This window comes from Triturus cristatus, chromosome 1_2 (genome assembly GCF_964204655.1).
Source record: "Triturus cristatus chromosome 1_2, aTriCri1.1, whole genome shotgun sequence".
Classification (NCBI taxonomy): domain Eukaryota; kingdom Metazoa; phylum Chordata; class Amphibia; order Caudata; family Salamandridae; genus Triturus; species Triturus cristatus.
The window spans coordinates 729,816,531-729,836,802 of NC_140580.1; the positions used below are offsets into that span (position 1 = coordinate 729,816,531).

Below are 20,272 nucleotides of genomic sequence, written 5' to 3' on the forward strand. Positions count from 1 at the left end.
GTGCAGGGTCCAAAACCTTCCCCCTAGCCCCATTCTCAATAGTACCCACCCCCTGTGGATACTGTAGTGCACTATAGCTTGGATATAGCAGTCTTTCTAATGCTTCTCCTGGCACACTAACTCTTGGGGTTGCTGGTGTGGTGTCTTTGCCTGCCCAGGATACACAAACTAAGTTAATCTCCTAGAATGTGGCAGGCTTGGGTTCTAAATGACCAAACCTAGAGTGGTGTGCATTTATAAATTGCTTTGACATTTGTCTTTTACAAGAGACTTGGACTATGTCGCCCTTATTTTTTCCAGGGTTTGAAAACTTTTCTAAGGCAGCAATTTCGTCTGGGTCAGGAAGCGCGTCAGGGGATTTAACAATATGGGTGAAAACCTCCATAGTAGGCTCGTTGCGAGAGGTGGTTGTGTACTCCCCTGACTTATTATGTGTATGTCTCACTCTGCCTGGTGATGTGACATATTATTTTTATTATGTTTATTCTAGGGCTGCGGGTACAAAATTAGAGTCACAGATATTGGACATCTTGAACACTCATTTGTCATCATCCCGCCTGCAGCAAGGAAGGTAGTAGGTGGTGACTTCAACTGTCAATACGAACCACTCAGCACTGACAGGTGGTCCCTCCTCTCTCATGAGAATGCTGTTTGGCATATCCCTGAGATCAGGATTGAACCTACTAAGAAATGGTCAAGAGTAGCGGTTCAAATTAACGCTCTTACTCTGAATCAGGGGCTTTGCTCATGTAATGGTAGAACTAATTCCTCTCAGGAGTCGATTAGTGTGATTTACAGCGTTGTTGCAGACTGTCTGAAAGAACTGACTACACTAGTCCTAGTTGAGGGCTCTGCGGAGGCTTTGGAGGCTTTATGGCAGCAAATAGCCAGCTGTTTACAAACATAAGGAATGGCTTTCTCTATAAAGAGGCTGGGCGAGGAAAAGGGGGAGGTGCCACCGTTCATGGTACAACTCAATGTGTAGAGAAGCCAGATCTAAACTAACATGGTTGGGCAGTGAAGGCGCAAGATAGACCTGAGATTTTGGCCATCAGGTGGTGTAACTAAAAAGTTTGCCAAAAAGAAGGGGAAAGGAAAAAATGGGAAGACCTTCTTGAGGCTTCAAGATCCAAAGATCACCACTCCTTTTGGAATTTGGTGACAGCTGGAAGCTGGAAGCTGGAATGGGTCATGCTCCATTTATAGTAACATTGCAGCCGGTGATTGGGTTGCATTCTTTTCTAGTCTTTACTCAGAAAGTCGGGACAGGGTGGTCCCTCTTCCTGGTAATGTAGCACTTTGGGCCTTGGGAATGGCCTGTAGTGTCAGTAGAAAAGAAGATACAAGCTTTGCGGCTGGTCTTCGACTGACTACTGAAGGGATACGAGGCAGAGATCCCCTTGAGATTGCAACCCTGCAACTACTAAAAGCTATTAGAGGGATCATTCCAAACAAATCCCCAGGCCTTGATAAAATCCCAGACGACCTGTTTTTGAATGAACCAGGTGTTTGGAGTGGTTACTTCTCAGTACTTTTCTCTGCCATTATGAAAGGGGCCCCAGTCCCATTCACGTGGGCATGGGCAGAAATGTTCCCGATATACAAAAAAGGCCCATGGGATTTCCCTCTTAATTAAAGGCCTATAAGCCTTATTGATAGTCACAGAAGCTTTTTAGTAAATTTGCCCTGGGTAGATTGCAGGAATGGTTGCCTTCTAAAGACGTTCTAATCCTGTTGCCGTCAGAATTTAGGGAGTTTCTGAGCACTACAGCGGAGAATGTGGCACCTGCCACAGTTCGTATGCCCAGCAAAATCACAGTTTCAAGCTGCTGCGTTAGCGAGGAGCTCAGACAAGAGAAAAAACTATGCAAGAGGGCAAAAAGGAATGGCATAAGAATTACAATGTGGAGGCCAAAGCACTAATTAGAAAGGTTCTCAAAAGCTATGTGACACTGATAAACCATTCAAAGAAATAATTCTATGAAGGTAGGATAACAACTGCAAGTAACAAATCAAGAGCAATCTTTCAGATTGTCAAATGTTTCTCTGACCTAGTTGCATGCCAGAGAAGTAAGGCCCCCTTGGACAAATGGTGCTCAAATTTGGCTTCTTTTTTTCACAGCAAAATTCAGGAGATCCAGAATAGTCCAATAACAGCTGTACCACTCGATGTTGAGGCTCTTATATCCACACAAACCCTTAAAGCGATTTCCTGTCTGATGACTGAGTTTAATGAGATATCCCCTGAATACTCCAGAAGGGCTATTCTTAATCTTAAATCGGGCTCACCGGATGATCCTTGCCCTCCTTTCCTCCTGGCTCTGGGAGTGGACGTTATTAATCCTACAATGAATGACCTTTTAAATAAGTGCCTGAATAAAGCTACAGTTCGGTGTCTCTGGAAGCAGGCGAAAATTAAACCACTTTTAGGAATGCCAAATGCAGACCCTAACATCTCAGGCAACTACAAGCCTATTTTCCTTTTGCCCGCACCATCCAAGTTGGTGGAAAAGTTTGTGAATTATCAACTCCCTAAGCACCTTGAGGTCAATAAATTATTACACCCTAGTCAGTCTGGCTTCAGGCCAAGATTCAGCACGGAGACCTCTTGTAGGTCTCTGAAATGATCAAAGGCTCCATCGATCTGGGTGGTCGGGCAGTCCTAGTACTAATAGGCCGATCTGCAGCATTGATACAGTCCTGCATGCCAGACTGCTCAGCCGACTTCAGGAGATTGGCATCAGGGATGAGGCTTGGACGTGGTTTAAGTCCTTGCTAGAGGAAATGATGCAAGATTTCTGGCTACCTCCTTTCTCCTCGGAGGCCTAAATGTCTCGGTTTGGCCCCCTAATAATTATATGTCTCCCCTCGTTCAATTGGTGCAGTCTTTTGGGGCCAAAATAATCTCCTATACCTGTGACACCCAGATTATTTTCACATTTGATAAAGGTGTGTCAGTTGAACAAAGTGTTACAAAACCATGCATGTAGGAAAGTAGGATCTGCTTTCATGGTTACCCCCGCTTTTTGCGGGGGTCAATATGTTTTTTTTTTTTACTAATCTGACTGGGATCCTACTAATCAGGCCCCTAGTAACTGTGCTTACTCCCTAAATTGACCATTGGAAGTACTTCTGTACCGCCACAATTGGCTACGGGTGTACCCTTGTAAGTCCCTAGTATATGGTACTAAGGTACCTAGTGCATTGGTACAACAGGGTCTCACACGGTTGCAGCATGTATTGGGCCACTCATGAGAGACCACTCAGACTGTGACTACAGGCCTATCATTGCAGCCTGTGTTAGTTGGTGCTAGCACCACTTACAACAGATATAAGATTTCTTATATCTAAGGTCACTACGTTTACAACCTATGTTACCCCTAGAGCAGGCCTTTCAATCCTGAAGGCAGGGTGCTGGGTTATAAGTGGGAGGGTACCTCTACCTGAGGAAGACACCCCTTCTAACCCCGGAGTCGATTCTCAGGTTTTGTAAGTGTGGCCAGCCATTATGATGCATATAGTGGCCAGCCGTCATTACATGGTGGCTAACTATGTAGTGGCTGTGCCTATCCTGGGCTTGTTTGGTATCAAACATATTGGAATTCTACCCCAACTCCTTTATCGGTGTTGGAGTTATGATTCCTTGCACTGGAGGGGCTCCTCCGGGTAGCCCCCAGTATTCCCGGTAAAAGCCTTACAAGGTCTGCCAGCAAGCTAGTGCTGCTGCCAACCCCAGACATGATTCTGCCCTCCTGCTACTGAGCTGAGCAAGACCGTATGGACACTTGGACTACGCTGGACTTCGCCTGGAACCAAGATTGTATCATGGAAGACTCCTACTGCTCCTGGTCTCGCTGTTCTGCAAATCATTTTCGTCGTCTGTATCTGAAAGAGACCGGAGTTATAGATTCCTTACCTTAGAATTAACCCCAGGCGTCAGACTGGATCCAAAGAATTTTTTTTGTGGAAGTACCCCTGCGCGTCGATAGGTTGCATCGGTCGACTCCGCGTTCACCGTCGGCATCGTGGTTGCCGGAATGACGGTGTGGTGTCTACTTAGATGCCGCCCCTGCGCACTGACATCAGTTCTTTCTCTTTCCGCGCCAGCCAGCGTACATCCGGAGAGAGCTTGCCCTTTAGTCGATTTGACTAACCTTTTTCGACTTTTTGTTCAACGTCTTTTGAAGTCTTATGACTCCAGATGCACAAGGGATGTCCAGCCGTTGGCCCGGGTACAAGCCTTGTGACTCCTGTCACAAACTGATGTCAGTCACTGATCCGCACCTCGTGTGTCTTTGGTGCCTGTAGCGCGACCACGACCTGAAGTTGTGCTTTGACTGCCGGGCCCTGAACCCGAAGTCTTTGCGGGAGGGGTCCCAAAGCTTTTGGAGCCCGGCAGTCTGCTCCACGCCTCTCGAGGTCCCGTTTGATGGGAAAATCGTTGGACTAATCGCGGAGCCATCACCACTCGTCATCGAAGTCTTAGTACTCCTCGGGTAAGTCGAACCATAAGAAGAAGGCGAAGTAGCATCGTCGCTCTTTGCCTTCTCCCCGTCCGTCAGACGAAGCAACGTGGGACCCGGAGCGTCATCGATCTCCGGCTCCTTCCACGGAGCCTGCTGGGAGGGCTCCGCTCTTCCCTCCCTTTCCCGGAGCTAGAGCGTCCCCTTCACCGCTTCAAGCCTTTTACAAAGCGCTTCACTGCATCTTTGGGCAGCCCAACTCCACCTGCACGCCTTCGGGTCCCGTGGACTCAGCTGGGGTCCTGGGCCTTTGATGCCGGCGGCTCTGGCCCTGGCACCACAGGGCCCTCATGGATCCAGGCCTGGGTCTGGATCAGTGTCTGTCGACCTCATGGTACATTCTCTGGTGCTGATCCCTGTCACAAGGCCCCTGATAGCGGTTGCGCCCCCAACTGGCGTCGACCCCAGCCTCACCCTTGATGTGGACATGGTGCCGTCGGTACCAGCGCTGAAGGGTACTTTTGTCCCACTGTTCATTCATGGTGTTCCCTATCGCCCTGAGTGGCAGCCAGAGGAGGGTGAGAGGACTGGGAGGGGTCTGTTGACCCTCTAGCAGATCAACTCGAGGAACCGGACTGGAGAGAGGAGTTGGGTGATGCCAGTTGTCTGGATACCTCCCCAGACCTTGGTATGCTTCCCCTCCTACCGTGGCTATGGAAGAGGGACTATCCTACGATGTGGTATTGCGTAGGGCAGCTGAGGACTTGGGCCTCGAGCTTCCTACGGTGGCTGTCAGGACTAACCTCCTGACTGAGGTGCTTCAGCCGGCAGCAGCCTCTTCGAAGCCCCTGCTGCATTTTAATGAAACCCTCAATATCCTTCTGGGCACTTGGTCCAAGCCCAGCCAGGGGCTCCTGGGGACAGAGTGATTGCCGACGCCACCGCCCGGCCCTGGGTGACCCACTTTTCCTCTCCCAACACCCTACCCCTGAGAGCTTGGTGGTCCAAGCCTCAAAGGGCGCATTCCCTACTGCTCTCCCAGATAGGGAATCTAAGAAGCTGGACCATCTTGGGAAGAAGATGTTTTCTTCCGTCAGGTTTGGACTGCGGTCGGTGAACACCGCATGTCTCTTGGGCTATTATACACACACGTTGCAGGATACGGTCACGCAAGTGCTGCCACAGTGCCCGGAGGAGGCCTGGGCCGTGCTCACCCGCTCTGTTGCTGAGTGTCGAGACGCATCAAAATTCACCATCCAGTGTGGCCTAGATACCGCTGACTTGCTGGGTAGAATGGTTTCCACTTCGGTAGCCCTAAGGTGCTATGTCTGGCTGAGAACCTCTGGCTTCTCCGGGGATGTCCACTCTACCCTTTTGGACATGCCCTTTGATGGCCGTCACCTGTTTGGTGACATGGCGGACAATGCGCTCGAGCGTTTCAAGGACTCTTGGGCTACGGCTAGATCCGTGGGCCTCCCAGCCACTTCTCACCCCATGCAGTCTGCCTTTCGCCCCTTTCGTGGCCACGGAAGAGGTGCCCCACCACGTCCCACCCAGAGCCACAGGGGCGTGCAAGCTACCCAGCCTCTGTGTGGCCGGGGACGTGGGACCCAGCGTCGTAGGTCTGGGAGCCAGCATGCACGCCAGTCCACTACTACTCCCTCTGCAGCAGCCTCCACGCCTTCCTAGTCCGACCGTTCAGGGCCACCAGTTGCCAGTGGGCGGCAAAATCCGCCATCACCTCCCCTACTGGCACAACATCACGTCGGACAGGTGGGTTTTACAGATAGTCTAGAGGGGCTACTCCCTCTCCTCCGAGACTACCCCTCCCTCCATGCCACCAACACTCCATCGTATGTCAGAGGATCATTTGGCCTTTTTCCGCCAGGCACTTTTTCAGTTTACTGTCATCCCCTTTGGCTTTACCAGCGCTCTACAGGTGTTCACGAAAGTGATGACGGTGGTAGCAGCTCATCTGCGCACATCAGGGGTTCCAGTCTTCCCCTACCTCGACTACTGGCTGTTGAAGGCGGGCTCGCCCCAGGCTGTCGTCTCCCACCTCCAGACTACGGCGGACCTCCTGCACTCGCTGCGGTTCACTGTCAACGTGCCGAAGTCGCACCTGATTCCATCTCAGAAGCTCCCTTTCATCGGAGTGGTTCTGGACACAGCTCAGTTTCTGGTCTATTCTTCGAGCACCGAGTTTGGGATATTCGGGCTATGATACCGATGTTTCAGCCTCTATCCGGGATTTCAGTGAGAATGACCCTAAGGCTGCTGGGCCTCATGGCCTCCTGCATCCTGCTGGTGGATCAGGCCAGATGGCATATGTGGGCTCTGCAGTGGGACCTGAAGTTCCAGTGGGCGCAGCATTAGGGAATCTTTCTGATGTCGTCCAGATCTTCGAAGGGACTGCAAGTCAGTTGCAGTGGTGGCTCACGGACCAGGATCGGGTTAGCAGCAGGTCCCTCTCCCTTTCCCAACCAGAGTTTACAGTAGTGACGTATGCGTCACTTCTGGGATGGAGCGGCCACATGGGGAAGGCGAAGATCAGAGGCCTCTCTTCTCTGGCGGAGTCCGGGCTCCTGGAGCTCCGGGCGATTCATCTTGTACTGAAGGCATTACTTCCCTCTGTCAAAGGAAGAGTAGTGCAGGTGTTCACAGACAACACCACCGCTATGTGGTACTGCAACAAACAGGGCGGGGTGAGGTTGTGGACCCTATATCAAGAGGCACTTCGTCTTTGGACGTGGCTGGAACATCAGGGCATATCCTGGTGGTTCAACACCTGGCAGGTTCCTTGAAAGCCAGGGCGGACAAACTCACCCTCCGGTGCATGATGGATCACGAATGGCGTCCTCACTCGGAGGTGGTGCAAGGTCTCTCCAGCAGTGGGAAGATCCTTGATTAGATCTATATGCCACCAAAGAGAACGAGTAATGTCAGCAGTTTCCGAGGTGGCACTCGCTCGGCAACGCTTTTCGTTGTGAGTGGCATTACGGCCTCCTGTACGCCTTTCCTCCTGTACCACTCCTACCCAGAGTGCTGAAAAAGATCAAGCGCGACCTGCCCAAGTAATTCTTGTGGCTATGGACTGGGCACGAAGTCTGGTACCCCGAGTTCTTGAGAATGGCCATCGATCCTCTGATCAGAGTCCCTCTTAGGGAGGATCTTCTATGGCAGCAGCAGGGGACGGTCGCTCACCCTAACCTGTCCAGTCTCCACCTCCTTGCTTGGAGATTGAGCGGTGACAGCTGATAGCATTCGACCTTCCTCCCGAAGTCTGTAATGTGATCTTGGCAGCCTGGTGTCCCTCCACTAAAACTGTATACGCCTGTAGATGGAACAAATTTGTGGAATGGTGCACAGCAAAGGCTGTGGATCCCCTTTCTGCCCCTTGTAGGAAGGTGGATATCTGACTATGGTTACCCCCAACTTTTTGCCTAGTGTCTAGCTGGTTTTTCGACTTAGTTGGCCTGAGATCCTGCCATTCAGGGTCTCAGGGTGTCTGCTCTCTCCTTAAAATGGACTCCATGTACCCTAGGTACATACACAATTGGTAAGGATCACCTTATTGGACCCTGTACAGTGTACCCTAGGTACCCAGGGCATAGTGGTACCCTAGGCCTCCCAGGGGCTGCAGCATGTATTATGCCACCCCTGGTCTGGCCTTCCAATCAGACACAACTGGCTGATCACTCAGCTGGGGCAAGGTCGTGTAATCACCCCTTGCTTAGATATAGTATACCTATATCTACCTTTAAAATAGACACATGTGTACCTATCAGTCACTCCTATGGCAGGCCTTAACAATCCTGGAGGCAGAGTGCTTGGTAACATGTGAGATGGTGCTCTAGCATGAGCTGAGCCTGTCTGCAGCTTTCGGAACCATGTCTTTATAGCTGTTCTATGATATAGCCTACCATATACTCTTAAAGTGCCTTATAATCTTAAACGGTTATGGTAACTATGGTTTGGCTTTATCAAAACATGTTGTGTAAGGTGTCTAACACTTTGGAATAATACCCCCATACCATTTCTGGTGATGAGGATATTATTCCCCCCTTCTAGAGGGAGAGACATGTTAAAATCCTACTTTGCTGTTTAACTCTAACCAAAGCCTCAGCATCACAAAATGGATGCTGCTGCCACAGACACAAGTCTGACCTCCTGCTGCTGGGAGTGATCCCGGCAAGGGAGGCTTGGACAATAGGTTTCCTGCTTGGGGAGGTGCTAGCACCTCCCCAGACAGACTTTAGTGTATTGGGGCAGGGAGGGCTGAAAGGAATGAGACATGCCTGGGGCACACAAGGTGTCCCATGCATAGTCCGGTTCAAACCGGTGCTGGGGCACACCAGCCCCAGTCCTGGCGCGAAACTGGACAAAGGGAAGGGGGTGTAACCACCCCCCTCCCAGGTCCCACCCATAAGGTGTGACCTAGCAGGTAACCCAGCCCCCCAGATTAGTATAAGAGTGGTAGCTGGGCCCCAGGAGATTAGATTATCCTGAACCTGCAACTTGAACAGAAACTCTGGACCTTCGACATTCGACGAAAGAAGAAGACTGAAGAATCTCCCTTGTGGCCAAGGAGTGGCTACCCTGTGCAAACAGGCACCATCAAGAGACTACCCTTTGCTTTGCTAAAGTTCTACGAGGGACCGACTGCAGAGCCCGACCAGAGCCTTGACTTCCAGACTTCTCCGACCCTGATCCACATCCACAGCAGAGCTGAGATCCGTGGAGGCGACGAGAGACGTGGGACCGGCTACCTGGGAAAAGTGGCTAGTATCTTCAAGCGCAGCTTCTGAGGCACCCTCGAAGTTGTGCACCGGGGATTGAGAAGCCCCAACCCCAAGCACCATCTGCACCGAAGATCAGCCCCCCACACTCCACGAGTCCTGCGTGGGGCCCTTCTGCATTTTCCTGCTTGCCGCGAATGTCCGGTTGCTTGCCCACTGGCTAGTGGCCTTTGTGACGACGCATCCTGTAATCTTCACCGCTGGTTTGGCTCCTCCAGACTGGCTCCTGCTTCTTTGAAAAAGAGAAGCACCCCAGACCTTCCTGGTCTGCACCAGAAGCAAGTCCTCCGTTCTTCGTGGGTTCCGCTTGCCAAGGCTTGGTGAGTCCTAGTCCAACTTCGCCGCCGCCGACAGCAAGAGCCTTCGTGGGACAGCTCGCCTCCTGGTCCTGGTCGTCCTCGACGTTCCCTGGTCCTCGTGGCTGCAGCGACAAGCTTCACCTTCACCTGCAATCTTCACGACATCGCCTGGTTCCTTCCTGGTTCCACGTGGTCACTGGCTAGTGACCTTGACTCTGTCCCTTCTGCTTGCAGGTCTCCTCTCTTCTTGATCCCAGCCTTGGGATCCACCGGACACTCTTCACTGACTGCCTGTCAGCAACTTTCCTTCAGGCATCCATAGAAGTCCACGACGAAACCCGACGCAAGTTCACACCTATGCACCCGCAGTCCGTGGGCTAGGTAACTTGGGTACTTCGGTGCTCACAAGGGTAGTGACTATCCTAAGGTCTAGTTTCTGAGTCTCGACTCTCTAGCTGCTTCAGAAGTGTCCTTAAACTGTTTATATCTAAACTGTACTATTTCTATCGACTTTACGCATTACGCGTGAGTGTTTCCACTCTGCACCTGAGTCCCGTGGGCCTCCCACTTCCTAACTGTTGCTAGTGTAGTGTAGCCCCAGCGATTCCCTAGGCCTAGGCCTATCCTATTTCCGTGACAGTGGTCCTTATACCACTTACTTAGTATATGGTTTGCGTGGTCCCTAGGGCCTAACTGTATTACTTACCTGTGTGACTTAATGTATGCTTAAATAAGACTGTGTTGTACTTACCTCTAATCTCATAAAGAGTGCTGAGGGTTTGACTAGAATAAATACACTTTATTTTATATATATATCTGTTGTGGTGTCCTTTCATTTGCTATTCAAGGGATTATATATGGTATCACAGCTGGCTTCACATGCCATTCAGAGTTTAGCCTAAGACTGCTCTTGTCCATGCTACCACTAGGATAGCTGGTCTATAAGGTTGACTTTACAACCAATCACCATAAGGGTATTTGGACTGATATAAGGTGTACACTAGAACTAGTGACATCATACATTAGGCCAACTTCTCACACCCCTCTTTAAGCGGTTCCCCTCTTCATTCTTTCTTTGGCCCAGCAGGGCTCTGCTCTGGGTACTCTTAAAGGCTATCTTTCAGCCATTTCGGCCTTTCTTTGCGTTCCTGATCAGCCTTCTATTTCCAGTCCCCTATTGTTAATAGATTTCTGAAGGGCATTACTTATCTCTTTCCTCCTTCTCCTTTCGTAATGCCCCAGTGGGACTTGAATTTTGTCCTCACTTATCTAATGTGTGCTGCCTTTGAGCCACTACATAATTGTCCTCTTTGTCTCCTTATGTTGAAGATTGCTTTCTTGCTTGCCATCACCTCTGCTTGCAGGGTGAGTGAGCTTCTAGCCTAATCTTCCAGACCTCCCTTTCTTGCTGTCCCACAGGACAAAGTAGTCCTCCGTATAGGCCCTCTTTTCTGCCCAGTGTGGTTACCTCTTTCCAGATAGGTCAGACCATCACATTTCCCACTTCCTTACCGCCTCCGCCGCCTTCCAAAGATGAAGAGTGACTCCAGCGTCTGGATCCAAAATGTGCGGTGTGTTTCTACTTTGACTGCTCTAAAGTCTTCCAGGGGGAATAATCAACTCTTCTTGGGTTATGTGGGCGCCAAGAAAGGTCGGGCAGTGCACAAATGTACCATCTCTCAATGGGTTGTCCTATGCATTAAGATCTGTTATTCTTTGAAAAAAAAGAAATCTCCAGTAGGACTGCACGCCCACTCTACTAGGGCGACTGCAGCTACTACTGCTTTGGGACGTGGAGTTCCGCTGGTTGACATCTGCTAGGCAGCCACGTGGGCATCCTTGCACACGTTTACTAAGCATTACTGCCTGGACAGTCAAGTCCCTTGAGACTGCTTTTTCTGCCATTCTCTTCTCCAGGACTTTCTGGTGTGAACTTAGTTCTCAGCCCCACCTCCGGGGTTATTATTGCTGGGGTATCTATTCTAAGATAAGGAATCTATAACTACGGTCCCTTTCAGATAAAGAAGTTACTTGCCTTTGGTAGCAATGTATCTGTAAGAGACTTTAGTAGTTATAGATTCCTTACCACCCCACAAATCCTCCCCGTTCTGCGAACTGACTTCTAGGGATAGGGACTCCCATCCAGGGCCCTAGTTGTGTGCGTCAGTGGTCAGTGTTTGCATGGCTCTGCTCTGCTGGCGTGGAAAGTCGTGTCAGAACTGACGTCGGCGTGCAGGGGCGGTGTCTAAGTAGACACCGCAACGTCATCCCGGCGACTACTACGACGAACGTGGAGTCCACCTACGCTACCTATCGATGCGCAGGGGTACTGCTACGAAGACATTTCTCCTGACATAGTCTGAAACCTGGTGGTAATTCTAAGGTAAGGAATCCATAACTACTAATGTCTCAGACAGATACATCGTCACCAAAGGTAAGTAACTTGCTTGTCTGTGCTTCTTCCAGGATCTTCAACAGACCTGTGGGCATCGAGGACATCTTTTGAGTGAAGAAGTCACTCCCCTGCATCTGCAGGCACTGCAATGAAGCTGACTGGCCTCCTGCTCCTGATGTCCCACGGACTGTGAAAGCTCAGCAACACATGTGGTGGTCCTGCAACTCCTTCCAGGCCTGACTTGTCCTCTCAGCAATTTTGAGGCCAGTACGCCTTGTCGGAACCCCTGGAACCAAACTCCTGTGCACAGCGTCAACTTGCCCATGCCAAGGCTTGTTGGCTCTGCACTCCAGAGATCTTCGGGCTACAAGAAGCCCCAGCCTCCAACATCTCTTCCTGCCAAGTACAGCATCCTCACCGCATCCCCTGCACTGTAGAGCTTCCTTCTTGGTGAGCTGTTCGAGGTCCTCATGCGACTCCTGTGCCTTCGACCTGTTCTTCCTCATTAGGGTCTTCTTCTGCTCTAGTGAGCTCCCCTGCTTGCTCTGGGCCTGCTGTGACTCTCCTGCTTGTGGTGAGTCCCTTGGACCTTGCAGTCCCAACATTGCTCCTTCTTCGTTCTCCATGCCAGTTGCCACTGCTAAGGCTTTTTGGTGCTTCCGCTAGACACCAATCCCGTGGTTCTCGACTTCCGATGTGGACAGCTCGTGCACGGCTCCTGATCGTCCTCAGCATCGCCTGGTCCTCACAGCTGCAGTGAAAAGGTCACGTCCCCTCCTCTGAACCATCCAACATCAGTGGCCATTGTTTTTCCGTGGCTCCTGGTCACCTCTGCGTGGCATAGACTCTGCCCCTCTGCTTACAGATTCTCCTCTTCAACAAACCATTCTCGAATTCCACCGGACTCTTGCACAGTCTTCTCCAGTGGCATCTTTTCTGAAGTGCTCCATTGTGGTCTACTGCGGTTTCTGAGGTCACTTCGCACCTAAGCACCCGGCATCCGTGGTGTAGGTATCCTAGTTCCTGGGGTGTCCATGGGTGGGGTGACTCCTCAACCTTCTGTCTTCCACTTGTTTTCTTCTGCCTCCTCTGGGAAGGGTCCTTCTTCTTATAAACTTCAACCGCTACTTCCCTGTTGACTTATTTTGAACACTTGTCTGTGTTTCCACTCTGCAAACATCCTCCATGGGGTTCCTGGGTACTTACCTTGGGTTGTTCCTTGTCTCCACAGCTCCTCTGAGTGCCCTAGTCCAAGTCCCGACTTCAGTCGCAGTTCACATTCCACTTCTTTAGTATATGATTTGGTCTCCCCCTGGAGACCACTGTATTTTGTGCTTACTAATTTGCAATTGAAGTATTGTTGTGTATTTGTGTTGGTATCTCCGGGTAGGAAATATGCTAATGGGTTAGTGTGTGTTGTGTAAGAAATAGACATATTTCTATATATACACTTTGTGGTTCTTTTTCATTGAACCTACACTACATGATTACACTTTTAATATAAGCTGTGTAACACTCCTTCAAGATAAGCCTGAAGGCAGCTCCCCACAGGTACCACTTTGAGAGCTTTCAAAGTTTGTCAAAGACCACTAAAATCACCATAAGTGTTGACTGGATTAGTGCAAGGTGCATCACTTAAATAAGTGTGCACCATATACTAGCCAGTTTCCTGCACCTTTGGATTGTACTCTGCATTAAGATCTGCTATGAGTTGACCAAAAAGCAGCCTCTGGAACGGTTGCAAACTCATTCCACCAGAGCTATAGCTGCTACTACTGCGTTGGCACACGTAGTTCCTGTCCTGAATATCTGACAGGCAACCACATGGGCATCTTTTTGTTCATTCACAGAGCACTACTGTCTTGATAGCCAGGTTCACCCAGAGAGCCAATTCTCCCACTTTGTCCTTTAGGACTTTTTGGTTTGAGTTTATTCGCAGGCCAACCTTCAATTAGGTACTGTTTTGGTATGTATTCAAAAGGTGAGGCATCTACTGTTAGATGTCTCTCTCCAAAAAAGTTTCATGCCTTTGGTAACGCTCCTTCTGGTAGAGACTCGATCCAACCGCCGATTCCTCACAGACCCTCCCCATAATGTGAATTGGAGTATATCCGTCGTAAAGATCTCAAGTTTAGGAATCCGAATGCTGGTAAAAGCCAATTTGCTGTTGGGGCTCAGCATCCATAAGTATGGACAGCTTCGGAAGCAGCTGACGTCCGTGTGCGGGATTGGCCCCTTTTTTGTCCCAGAACGTCATTTCCATAGATGAACAGCATCAGTGCAGAACCGCACAGCACTTTCTAAATTGATGCAGAGTTATTGCTGAAACATTTATGACACCTGGGGAAAATTCAGAAGGTAAAGAATCTGTGGTTAGATAAAATCTACTGCAGTTAAGTAACTTGTTCTTTTGTAATCTTTTCCACAAAGTTGGGCTAGACGGATAGTGCTATTAGTATACCAACAAAAAAATATGATTTAGGTACTGTTACCCCTTGTGCTTCATCCTTCAACTCACCCACTCAATATGCTTGGTCACTTCCTTTGTGGCTTGATGGAGAAACCTTAGGAAATGATGAATGGATGTCGATGATGAAGTGAGGAGGAGCTAGCATATAGAGGGTTTTGTGGCAGGGTTCAGTTTGAAATGGTAATTTTTAAGACCTTTTTTATTTCTTCAAACAGTGGCTTCATGCTTTGTGTGCTGGTGAAGCAGTGACCAACACGTTGAGAAGGAAGGTTTACATGGAATAAGAGTACCAGACCCAGCTTGAACATCATGCCATGCTTGTATAGTTTTTGAATGGTTTTGTCATTGGATGTGTGTGCCTTGAGAGTCTCTGGTGAAATTTTATGCATGTGTTAAACATACCCATGGATTGTTTTAAGTGTCTTTATCTACTGCATATGATGTATGTCAGGATTTATGAGCAAGACTCATGAATGTTTGTTTTAAATGCATATCTTATATGCATGAAATATTAATCTAACTGCAGTGATTGTTCTTCATGTATACCCACATCTTCCTTCACAATTGTAGCCTTCATATGTCAAAATAGCTGTCTTTTTGATACTTGGAATGTTTACTGTACTTGCAAATGCGAACAAGAATTGAAGTAAATTACCAGCTCAGCATTGCAGACGGATTGGTGTTGCCTGATACAGGCGATCACATCTTTTCATGAAGGTTATTGGCACTGAAAGCAATGTTTTTCGTCCCCTAGGTCAGTTAAACAAAGCTGCATCATGGTTATTTAAAAATGCAGAGCCAGTGAAGTCTATCTCAGTAGCCTCTGGCAGAAAAGAGGATGCACCAGTCAGGTGGATCTCTGGAGTAGATGTTAAAGCAGAGGGCATTTGCATATGTATAATTGATGATTGCATGGATTGTGATGTTCCTTTGGCAGAATTTACTTTTTCACGTGAGTACTTTCTCTACTGTTTCTGTAGTGGCTCATATTATTATGCTGCTAATGCAAAATACAGTGTTTTTGTTCAATTGTATTACCGCCTCCTTCTGTAAATAAATATATATATATATATATATATATATAAGTTTAATGATTTAATTGTTCTTTCGCATATTTGTTGAAACATCATTAACATGTTGACGAAAGTCTCAGATTATTGGTTTGTGATTCAGTCTCTTCTGCTTTTGTTTTTTATCCAGTCTGTCGATACAGTAAATTTATTGGTTGCATCTTAGGTACTGTATATGCATAAGGTCAGCTGATTGAAAATAAGATGGGTTTTGCATCTTTGTTCACTGTGTACAACTAGACTTTTTTTCCAAGTGCTCTTCATCCCTAGGTGGATGATGATGACAGCTGTGTTCATTGAATTAGTACAACCTACTCACCATACTGACTGGTAGTGTGGGAGTCATTAGGCCTCCTTCCAGGTAATCACAGGGTTGTCGAGGCCACCAGGCAATAGCACGTAACTCATTTTTGGCCCTCTTTATAATATGTTGATGAAGAAAGGATTAACAACTACGAGTGCAAGAGTCACCATGGTGAGTAACTTGACCATACTGGTATTTCCTTAAGAATTGTGGAAATATAAAGCATCCTTTCAGAGTACACCACTTTGAGGAAGGGGTCAGAGTGAGAAGCCATAACCCCAGAAGAATCCAAAGTCAAACCACCAAAGAGGGAGCCAGTGGATTGTTCCTGAGGGTGTTGTATGGATAAAGGTCAACAGAGACTTTACAAAACCTTAAAATGAATATTTTAATCTCCTTCTCAAGGAAGTTGAATTGAACTTCGTTTGAACCAAAAGACCCACACTTTACCTACAGGCCCCATCTTGAATAACCCAACCTTTTCATTAGAGGAAAATCATGAGCGTATCTAGAAAAAGAAATGTGTTTCTATTCAGCCTCCCTTCCAAAGCTGTTCTGATAGAACAGGTCCAAGAAGGGAAGGTAGAACGGTAAAACATACTGTCTCCAATTAATTCAATAATAATAAATTGCATCCTCATCCATTACAAAAAAGCCAGATAGAGGCTACACCCCTCTGTCAGGATCTCTTACGCGGAAGTAAGACATGCTTCACTGAGCATGCCCTCTTTTTTGTCAAGTAGAAATTCTAAGCATCTTTGTGGTTACATGCTCATAAAGTGAAGTGGCAGACCACTCTCACTCTCTTTCTGACCCTCTTTCTCTCACTCTGCTACCCACAGAGAGGCTGTCCGTAGGAGTACCATCGCATCATCTTGGGGTTAGGCACAGCTCCTTTGAAATTGGAGATAGGGTCGGAAAAAAAACACACCTCTTTATCTTGAGGTGCTCAAAACTGCAAGTCACTCGAACTCTTTGCCACTGGAGAACAAAAGAGTTTTTCCTACCTCAGTGATGAATTTAGTTTTCGTATCGGACTTTTGAAGGAGAAAGCGGTGTTTTTATCAGATGTTACGTCGGACTCAAACCTCATTCAATCAAGAAGGCATCCAGTAGCTTCAGGAATGGACTTTTGGAGTGGGGTTGGAAGTTTTCCGGCACCTTACTCGTTCTTGGACACTAAACACAGTCCCCTTTCTACTCTTTAATGCTTTTGCTAAATATTTTCACATCAGATTTGTTGTTATGTTTTTTGTTCCTAATCTTATTGAAATTAAAAAGGAAAACAAAACACTTGTGTTTTATGCGAGTTTGAAACATCAGAAGACTTAAACTGTTTAAGAACATAGGTACTGGGTTACCATTGATATTTTCCCTAACTGGGGATGTAGATCAACACAAATAAGAATATAAGTTTGAAGAGACAGTATAGGCCCAACAGTATGTGACCAGCAAGGTCCAATTAGGGGAGCAGCAAGTAGTACCTGCCATCCTTTTTGATCCAAGTCAAATCGCATAGTTCTGTTTGTGTGGGCTTGGATAATTGTTCTTTAACACTTGTTTCTCTACCTAAGTGGTATGGTTAGCTAAAGATTTATTACAATTGAGTATTAGACTAGAGAATGGGAGGAGAGCATAAGATTGTATCGGGGGCGTGGCCTACCACCGAGAAAGATGGCCGTTTCTAAGGTGGCTCCAGTAACCAGACGCACCAATACCCCACCATCTGTGCTAATATCCATTTACCACTGCTGCCATTTCGGATGCCTCTGACCCCCTAATTGTGCACGTCTGTACATGTACCTGCCGAAGACCTACCATGGGCCCTTGCCAAGAGGAACGGTGCTGCCTGTGCCGTGAGGCCGAGCCGCGGCCTCACATATGTCGGCGGCGAGGAGAGCGTTTCCGCCGGTGATTACTATCTGGGGCCGGGTTGCCTCTTTCCTGTACGGCCCTGTGTGCCAGTTGCTGGGCTGTGACACGGCCCTGATTGAGAGGCCGTAGCGGAGTGAGTAGCACTCGCAGCCTCAGACTGAGATGTTTTTGGTGTGTAGGATGTCTAGTAAAAAGACCTCGGGGTTCAAACCGTGCTGCGCCTGTCACCGCTTCATGTCAGTCACGGACCCTGTTGCAAAGGAGGATCTGCTTTCATGATTACCCCCATCATGATTACCCACACTTTGTGCTGGTGTCAGTATGTTTTTTTGACTAGTCTGACTGGGATCCTGCTAATCAGGACCCCAGTCACTGTGCTTCTTCCCTAATTGATAAGTACTTCTGTACATCCACAGTTGGCTACTGGTGTACCCCTATAAGTCTCTAGTATATGGTACTGAGGTTCCCAGGGCATAGGTACACCAGGGGTCTCCCATTGGCTGCAGTATGTATTGTGCCACCCATGAGACACCTCAAACTGTGACTACAGGTCTGCCATTGCCACCTGTGTAAGCTGGTGCTAGCACCACTTACGACAGATATAGGTTTTCTTATATCTGAGGTTACTACACTTAAAAGCTATAAGTCACCCCTCTGGCAGGCCTTTCAGTCCTGAAGGCAGGGTGCTTGTTTACAAGTGTGATGGTGCCCTTGTATGAGCAGAAAACCCCTACAAACTCCGAAGACGATTCTCCAGGCTTTGTAAGTGCAATAAGCCATTTTAATGCATATACTGGACATCAGTCATTACAAGATGTCTAAATATATAGTGGCTGCACCGAACCCAGTCATGTTTGGTATCAAACATGTTGGAATCATACCCCAACACGGATTCCAGTGTTGAAAGTATGATCCCATGTATCTGGGTGGCTCCCTTAGGGTACCTCCCTGTACTCCCGGTTACAGCCTTTCAGGCTCTTAAAGCAAGCTAGTGCTGCTGCCGACTACAGACACGATTCTGCCCTCCTGCTGCTGAGCCAAGCTCAAGCAGGGGAAGGTAGAACAATTGGTTTCCTGTCGCAGGGGCATGTGACCACATCCCAGACAGGAATTAGTGTATTGGGCTGGGGTGGGGTGCTTTTCAAAGGCCACCAGACTGCTTTGAAGGGCACATTTGGTGCCCTCCTTGCATACTCCGGTTTGAAACAGTTCTAATATCCTTTGGCTTACGTTTTGGAGCTAAACTGGACAAAGGACATGGAAGTATCTTCCCCTCTGTCCAGCCCCTCCTCTGGGAGGGCCCCCTGAGTTGTCCTAACCTCTTTCCTAGGGTATAAAATGGCTTACCTGTGGTTTGGTCCTCAGATTCGTCGTGGGACAAGACTCAAGCCTGAAACCATGTCGCTCTTCGACCGTCTGGACACTTGGACTTCGCCTGGAACCGAGGATGCATGAAGGAAGATTCCTGCTGCTCCTGGTCTCGCTGTTCTTCAAGTCTTCTTCGTCGTCTGTCTGTGCTTCTTCCAGGATCTTCAACAGGCCTATGGGCATAAAGACATCTGAAGTAATCTCACTTGGAGTGAAGTAGTCACTCCCCTGCATTTGCAGGAACTGCAACGAAGCCGACCGGTCTGCTGCTACTGATGTCCCACCAACGTGGAAAGGCTCAGCAACACAGGTGGTGGTTCTGCAACTCCCTCAAGGCCTGACCTGTCCTCTCTGCAATTTTGAGGCAAGTATCCCTCATCGGAACCACTGGGACTAAACGCCTGTTCAACGCATAGAATTGCCATTTCCAAGGCTTTTTTGCTCTGCTCTCCAGAAATCTTTGGGCAAAAGAAGCTCCTGCCTCCAGCATCTTCCTGCCAAGTACAGCTTCTTCATTGCATCCTCTGCGTTGTGGGCCTTCCTTCTTGGTGAGCTGATCAAGGTGCTCTTGAGACTCCAGGCCTGTGGGTCTTCTTGAGGGTCCTTCCTGCTTCAGTGGGCTCCCCTGCTTGCTTAGGGCCTGCTCTGACTCTCCTGTTGTGGTGATTCCCTTGGACCTTACTGGTCCCAGCATTGCTTCTTCTTCGCTTTCCACACCTGTTGCAGTTGCCAAGACTTGTTGGTGCTCCCACCATATACCGACCGCCTGGTTCTCGACCACCGACGTGATACAGCTTGTGCACAGCTCCTGTTCTTCCTCCACCTCACCTGGTCATCACAGCTGCAGCGCAGGGTCACTGTCATCACTCCTGCACTTTCAGACATCGGTGGGCATTGCTCTTCCGTACCTCCTGGTCACCTCCGAGTGGCAAAGAACCCTGTCCCCTCTGCTTGCAGGTTCTCCTCTTCAAGAGTCCACCCTTGGATTCCACCGGACTTTTGCACAGTCTTTTCCAGCTGCATCTTTTCTAAAGTTCTCAATTGTATTCTACGGCAGTTTCCGAGGTCACTTCGCACCTATGCACCTGGGTTTCCTGGTGTCGGTATCCTGGTTCCTGGGGTATCCAAGGATGGGGTGACTCTAACCTTCTATCTTCCACAGAGATTCTTCAGGGTCCACTGTGAAGGGTCCTTCTTCGAAACTGCAACAGCACCTTTCCTGTTAACTT

At 48.6% G+C, this 20,272-nt stretch overlaps 1 protein-coding gene across 2 annotated transcripts in view; it reads left to right on the forward strand.

Annotated features, from left to right (window-relative positions):
• Positions 1-20,272, forward strand: part of VPS13D (vacuolar protein sorting 13 homolog D) — a 2,738,381-nt gene that overhangs the window by 1,095,345 nt on the left and 1,622,764 nt on the right. For both annotated transcript variants that reach the window (XM_085608633.1, XM_085608634.1), the window contains exon 36: positions 15,181-15,378. In XM_085608633.1, the coding sequence (XP_085464759.1) occupies positions 15,181-15,378 (198 nt within the window). The remainder of the gene's footprint in view (positions 1-15,180; positions 15,379-20,272) is intronic.